A 7,892-nucleotide genomic window follows, 5' to 3' on the forward strand; every position below is an offset into this window, starting at 1 on the left:
GCGTTGAAAGGAACGAGACAAAGATGCACGAGTGGATACAGCCTACACAAGCGCTAGACACTGCTGTCAGGACCAACAGGGCGGGGGGTGGGAAGCAAGCGCTGCTTCTGTCTTCTTTCCCTCTGAGCGCGTATGTGTGTCCGAGTGTCTGAGTGTGCGCGCGCGTCTTTGAGAGAGAGAGAGAACGCCAGTGAATGAAGGTGTCAGTTGCTAAACGGCCTTTTATGAGCTTGTTAATCTGTGACCCACCTCTTTTGGTGAAGTTTATTTCCTTATGATCGGTTAGCTATTTTGACCTATGCTCAACACATCGGTGCCTCTTCCCAAAGTGACTTGCAAGAGGCACATCTGGTATCATACGCACTGTAATACATACTGTATTCATAACGTAAGAGAATTATCGCATTTTCAACTTTTTTTCTTAAACGCTCATTAATTCGCTGCAATTAATGAATTACCTACTGAAATTACTGATTGAATAACTGATCGAAAAAGCAGTTATCTGAATTTGTGTTCTGCAATTCTAGTCCCTGTCATAACAAACAGTCCGTGTTTTACTGTAGCCCAGGACCTAACATGCCTGTTCCAGCTAATCAAATGCTTACTGGCTAGACGAATTAAGTACTTTGGGCAAAACGCGTGGCTATGATACATCTGAAATTTAAGTTGGTATTCTCCTCTGAGATGTCTCCCACGGCTTTGTAATAAACATAAATGACGTTAGCCATCACACCTGCTCATTTTCAACCTCTAACCATTTTCAGTTTATGCTTTGCATTTATGTGACAAAGAAATATATCTCAGAAATCCATTCGGCATTGAAACCCCAGTTTCGTTCTAATGATTTTCACATATTTTCCAACCATGATAGTGTAACATCAGTTGTATCAAATCAGTACTATAAACATTAATAATGCAGTGGTCTCAGATCTTCATATGTTTAATGGAACTACAATGGCATACCACACGTGATCCATAATCCCAGAATAATTTTGCATTGGCTACTTTTATTTACATATAGTGGAAAACTGGGTTAGGGTATGTGTTTGGAACCTTTAACTAGAAAACATCACAAGACAAACTGTGCAGATCTCACTGTTCTGAAACAACTGAAGAAATAAACTTCTGTTCCTCCAAAAATAGCACTTTAAAACTTTATAAGAACATTCCAGTTTTACTGATTGATAATATGTAACTATGGTCATTTTCCTCTTCAGCACAATCAGGACACGTTCTTGACGGTAGACTGCCATCTTCTGGACTAAACGGTGCTGCGTTTATACTGCATGTTTAGCATTGGCTCCACTTTCAATGCTCTCCATTAATAAGGCAAAGCCTGTATTTTCTCTTGACACAAATACATTTACTGTTATGAATCAGCAGGCAAGATATACTGAACAGTAAAAAATAAACAAACAAACAAATAAAATTAAAAGCTTTTATTGTTTCCTTTTGTGATCTGACTGAAAATGGTCATTGGCTTTTGTGATTTTGAAAACTCAGGTGACTGACCAATAAAACAGCTTAAAGCTCTTTCATGTTCATTAGTAAAACCACTAAGCTTCGGTTCTGCTGAGAGGTGGTCTTCCGTCTACTGAGTATTAAGGATTTCGATACATTCATAACTGTGAAAAAGGAATTCAGTGAAAACTCTGCACTGTCATCGTGTCAAAACTACTGTTTAATCATACAGGAATATTAGAAATAAAACACTACAAAAACATGAAATAATGAAACAACTGGAAACAGCAAAACCAACATGGAGTCTCACTTGAGAGGCAAAATCGAAATTTTACTCTGACTAAAGTAAAGATATACTATGTTTTTGATACTTCAAACAACAACTCAAAACAAACTGAAGATCAACAGCCACTAGGGTGTGATCAGGGGCACTTTAGCACATTCAACGCATTAAAACATAGTTTAAAGATTCAATACATAGTTGAAAGATTCCCTTGAAGCTGGTGTTGCACACTATATATATATATACAGACAGCTTTGTAACACACTGTCTTTTTTTAGACCTCGTTGCTTGGACTCTGAGCTTGCAAGTTGCTAGAGGAGGTTCGCTGAGCCCTGTGACTGGAGGCGGAAAGCTTTTTCACCAGGCCCACACCTAATGTTTCCTCTCCCAGAACCTCAATCATAGTGTCATATTGGTCCTTCCTGGAAAAAAAACAAAAAAAACAACATCCGATAAAGGACACATATAACCATGAACCGTATTAACCTGTACTTCATAACACGCTGTTTTTTTTGTTTTTTTAAAAAAAACGCTTTCGATACACAGTAACTACAGTTATAAGATATAATGATATATAGCTTCGCGCCAGCTCTCTTGAAAACCACAGTTTTTTTTTTCAATGGACTGTGAACGTGCACGTATCCATAAGAAGAAAACTGAGAAAAGGTAAGCGTCGTACTAGGGGTACAAATGCTAACATGTTGAACTACGATGTACGTTTTGTTCATCATTCAACTGCGTTTTCTGATTTAAAAAAAAAAAAAGTGATTTCTACCATACTGCGCTCCTGTGATCGGTCATCGTAACGATTTTACACGGTGAATGAACTGAACTAGTTCAGTAACTGCGTGTTTGACATGCTAATTGGAATGAACAGTTAAGTGAAGAGGCACATACTGCTCAGTTGTAGAGGGGGAGCCTGAAACATCATTAAGCTGATTTCCCAATTCAGAGTTTTCCACATCCATGAGCTGCAGCTCCTTTGAAGAGAGTTTCTCTACTATTGCCGCACCAAAGCAATCACCCAGAACATTAATGGCAGTGCAGAAGCGATCACTGAAACAAGCCCGGACAAACAGCAGTCACCAAAGAACTCATGGACAAAAACATATCATGTTACTACAAGAGTAAACACGTGATAGTCCATTTAAAATAAAATAAAATAAAAGAAGCTGTCGATTACTATCTGTGATTTTTCTTGAGGCTATTAAGTGGTCTGTGAAGAGCAGGCTTGTAGTTAGTGCATGTCTGAGGGGTGACTGACATTTAGCCAGACCATGATGTTGGGTGTGTGACATACATACTGCTTCCAAACATAAGAGTCATGATAACTGAACCATCATACTATTGCCCAAAACAGAAAAGTCAATCAATGCACATATGAAAAAGCAACGGGTCTATTCATACTTAATTCATACAGAAGAATAATATTTTTGGTGAAAACCAAAAGAATGCCTTTGGTTGGATATTAGAATAACAGTTAGCCCTAGGATTGCTCCAGAAGCATGAAAAAAATGTTGCCACCTAGGTCCTCTGAATGGGAGAGTCATGGCAAAATGTTAAAAGTTAATATGAGACAGGAGATACATTTAACATACAGCACACTACATAAACTTAAGATCATAATCAACACCGTCACACATGAGAGAAAGGAGGAGGAGAAAAAGCGCACTGACAGGAGCCACTCCACGGTGATGAGGAGCGCAGCATCACGTACTGGTAAATCCACCGCCGTCAGGACCAGCAGGGTGGTCACGGCCCCCGTGGCTGGGATCCCCGCGGCACCGATACTTGAGGCAGCGGCAGTGATGCTTAAGACAAAGCACAGACAACGGCAATAGGCGGAGATCTACTTCTCTATGAAAGATCGTAACCTGAATTTACGATCGTAACTACTCCGAGGGGATCCGATTTTTTTTGTCATTTGAATCCCTCCAACCCAGATTATTTTCCTCATGTACCCCTTCCCCATTCAAGGGGTACGATTACCATAGTCAAGGATCTGAGTCAACATCAGGATCACTAAATCACTATTAAAAAACTGAATCAATAATTATTAGCAACTTAGTTTCTTTTGACAATTTAAACAAGGCTACTTTCGTGGCATATGCATACCCAACAGTGACTATCTGTCCCAAAGTTAATTTGAAGTCGTTCATTTGGGCGACGAAGATGGCAGCCACACCCTCATAGAGCGCTGTGCCGTTCATGTTGACAGTAGCGCCCATTGGCAACATAAAGCGTAGGATCCTCATGTCAATCTTGTTGACTTCCTCGCAACACTTGAAAGTCACAGGCAATGTAGCTGAGCTGGAAGAAATACTCAAATAGTCAGTTTCTAGTTTGAAGATGACTGAACGGTTTTGCAGTGGTGTTGAGGATTCTGGTGAACTTAGTGGCATAATTTGCTTGGACTTTGAGCTGGAATGAGCAGAGTACTGGTAAACCTGAATTCCCTTAAAAGTCATTCCAGGCTAAAATCAGGGATTTGTATATAGAGACTGGAACAATGGAGGTAATTACTGACAGGGGGTCTGGTTGAAAAACTGCAGGTTGGATTAGAAGGTGCTAAGACCATCAATTGGTGATCCGTTAATGCAGAATGAATCACAACTAACTGTTTGAATTTGAACGTAAGCTCCATGCAAAGACTATATCAAAGTGTATATTCCCACAACATATGATTCCCTTTCATGTCATGCTTCACCTGGAGGAGATCAGAAGAGCTGTGACCAGGGCTTGGGCCGTGCCCAGTATTAACTTAAAAGGGTTCCTTCTCACAATACACATATAAATGAGCGGAAGTGTCAGGGTACAGTGGATGAATAACCTGAACGAGAGAGGCGTCAATAAAAAAATATATGTAGCAGAAATGAAAGCAAAATACTATACCTGCCTTTATAAATGTGCTGATGAAATACACTGAAAAAAGACCAGTAGCATTACCCTACAAAAACTGTGCCGATGAAGTATCCAAGATTAAAGACAATATCCCAGCTGTCCACTTCAATAATTTTGCTACCAATGAGGAACATCACTCCAATTGGCATGTAACTGTAAATAGATAGCATGAAAAAAAAAAACTGCAACAGATAATACCAGCAATAAAAAAGGCTTACATTGCTATTATGAGAAGTGAACATTAAGATATTACTAATGGATGGAATGAATTTTTTCTTACTTCATGACAATTTGCACTAAGTTCTTTGTAGCTTCATTAAGAGATGTGAAGAACTCCACCAGAATAAGCCCTCTGTCTCCCATTTTTGCAATGACTAGACCAAATACCACACAGAAAATGATGAGGCCTAAAATGTTAGTTCCATCAACGTGAGTCCCCTCGAGAACAACATCTATGGTCGCATTCTGTATCATGAAAAAAAAAAAAAGAAAAGAAAAAGAAAAAAAGAACAAAATTCACAAACAGGCACAAATCACACACAACAGGGCTAAAACTCATAAAAAAAATATTCAGATTGAACATAGCAAAAAGAGTGACAACTGCTCTGGGTGTTTAGGTGCCTAACAAACAGTAGATTGTCACTGATAGATCATTGGTTCCTCTTGTAAGATAAACAGTAGTGAAATAAAATTGCAAAATACATGTTTTAGAACTAGATTTTTTTTTAAATCTTTGCTTCATCAGTTTACATAAAGACAACTAATTTTGCTTATTCATGGTTGAGCACATTACCATCTCTCCAAGTTCCACAGATGAATTGCCCTCAGGTTCAATCTCAGTTTCCATCCTCTCAGTCTTAAACTAAGATAAACACATTAAAAAAAAAGAAAAGAAAAAAGATACAGAATACAGTAATCACCAGTATTTTTCATCAGTCTTAATATGTGGATCCTGCTGTATATTTTGCTGGTGGCAGTCAAGGGCTGGACTAACATACCAAATTAAATTTCCACCAAGCCCCTGATTAACTGAATTACGTATGCTGGTACTAGACTAAATAAAAAATATTGCTGCCCACAGGGCCCTGAGGAGTGGACAAACACTAAATCTGGAATCAAACCTGTTGAAAGCAAGCTCGAACCAGGTTGGCTGGGATCATATTTCTGCAAATGGAAAGCCATAAATAATCATTTTTAAAAGCACAAACCTACATAAAAATCAAAGTAAACAGCTATTCTGAGAGATCAGCAGTTGAAAATAATAGTAAACTGCACAATGATAAAAAGCAAAGATGGAACGAACCTTATAAGATCCAGCATGGCATCAACTGTAGAGATGCCCTCTCCATCATCTTCCAACTCGGCCTTGTCAGCACGGTACGTAGCCCCAGGCTTAAACATTAACACCAAGATTACACCTGGAATTAGAATACAAAACATAGGCTGATCTAAGTATTATGTCCTTCCAGCTACGCAGTACCACGAGGGAACCTTAATTAATTCTTCTATTTGTCCTGCATGACATGATGATGTCACTGCTTACCTGTAGTTACAGCCAAAGTCGTTGTTGAGAGGAAATACAGAGCCGCACGTAAGGCTACTTTGCTAGACACATCTGATTTCAAAGCTGCGATGCCTATTGAAATCATGAAAGAAGACGATCAATTGATAAGCCAGTGACGTTTCTTTCATTGTAGATATTAGATACTGTTGTTTTTTGTGAAAGTACAACGCTCACTTCTATATCCATGGATCAGACCAAGTTTTCTCAGTCTGTTCCTCATGGCTTCCTATTCATTTCTGTTTTCAACAGGCATATAACTGATTAAGATCATCAATATATTATCAGTCACTTATTTGGATAACCCAGGGAAGGGGGCATTCCACAAATCAAGAATTCTCAGCCAGATAACTTTGGCCAGAAGTCAAACGACCCCGTTAAGAATAACATTCAACTCTTGTCCTGTTGATGTGTTTTGATTTTTTGCTCAAATAATGAGATTAGCTGAGAACTCCCTGCTTCCTGTAATTTCTAATAAGTGCGCTACAGCAGGGCCAAAACAAATTAGCCTACACACTTACGAGAGAAGGGGTTGCTGAAACGTGCAATATGGACAATTGCTCTTAAAAACAAACAAACAAATAAAAACATGTCTCACCGGTTATCATACTCGATGTAACAAGGGGAAGGATGATTAATTTCAGCATTTGCATTAAGATCTCCCCTGGAAAGCCTATGTAGATCTTGTTTAGGTCTGAGAGGGGAACATATGCCCGGACCACAATGCCAAAAACAACTCCTAAACAAACAAACAAACAAACAAAAAAGACAACATTGTTAACGAGGTACAGTATTGTCTTTGACAGAAAATCTGTTTGAGAGCGTTTACATTAGCATCAGCACAGTAAGGACATGGTAATGAATGAAACAAAATATTAACAGATTGGTTGGGAGTTTCAGTGAAAACTGAGAGAAATTCAAGTATTTAAATCACCAAGGTTTGGGCCTGTAAATTCAGTAGTGCAGTATCTTAGCTCATCAGCAAGTAAGACAACGAACATATGTTACTCAAAAAGGCTTACAGACCGAGATCAACCTAGTATACTTACCAACGCAGCAAAATTTATTCTAGACCCTTACATTACTTATTGAACTAGCTGACTCGTACAGTTTGTATTACCCATTGCAAACATTGTCTGGTTATTAGCGAGCTAGGCTACTCTTGAATTTCTTGCTCCCGTGACCTGTTAATCCGGCAAAATGTAGGTATGAGTAGATTGGAGTGCTTACCAATACCAACGGCGACAAGTGTGGATATAAGAAATTTGTTCCTTTTGACGGATTCTTTAAAATTGGACCTATCACAACAACATCCATTATTACTAATAAAGTCCTCTGCCTGTGATATTGGTAACATAAATGTCATCATGGCCATGTTGACTGCAAAGGCTATGTTAAATTGACAAGTCGATAACGGTAAAATACACGTCGATTTAGAGATAAACGATTCTGACTTAAGGTTTAACGGTTAAGCTCGTTTGAATCTTTTTAACTAATCGTCATCTGTTGGTAATGTTGGTTAAAAAAGGACAATTCGCTGCAATCTGTAAGATGTTCGCCAGTTTCCTGCGGTTGCACATCAAAATAACGGATTTGTCTTCAACGAGCACGTGAACGGCTCATAACAGCCGCCTCTGATAGTATTATAATTTAAGTGTTGTCACTGAGTGTGAATGTGAACCACTG

The 7,892-nt window shown here is 38.8% G+C and overlaps 1 protein-coding gene across 1 annotated transcript; it reads right to left on the bottom strand.

The window, feature by feature from the left end:
* Positions 1–2,018: 2,018 nt before the first annotated feature.
* On the bottom strand, positions 2,019–7,330 carry LOC115816220 (excitatory amino acid transporter 3-like). The gene is made up of 13 exons (XM_030779185.1): positions 7,327–7,330; positions 6,805–6,945; positions 6,189–6,281; positions 5,949–6,063; positions 5,767–5,809; positions 5,417–5,507; positions 4,926–5,112; positions 4,691–4,798; positions 4,452–4,574; positions 3,860–4,054; positions 3,421–3,555; positions 2,642–2,800; positions 2,019–2,166 (listed from the first exon to the last, which is right to left on the bottom strand). Exons 1-13 carry the CDS (start codon positions 7,328–7,330, stop codon positions 2,019–2,021), a joined length of 1,542 nt encoding a protein of 513 aa, XP_030635045.1.
* Positions 7,331–7,892: the final 562 nt, after the last annotated feature.

Source organism: Chanos chanos, chromosome 7, assembly GCF_902362185.1.
Source record: "Chanos chanos chromosome 7, fChaCha1.1, whole genome shotgun sequence".
NCBI lineage: Eukaryota > Metazoa > Chordata > Actinopteri > Gonorynchiformes > Chanidae > Chanos > Chanos chanos.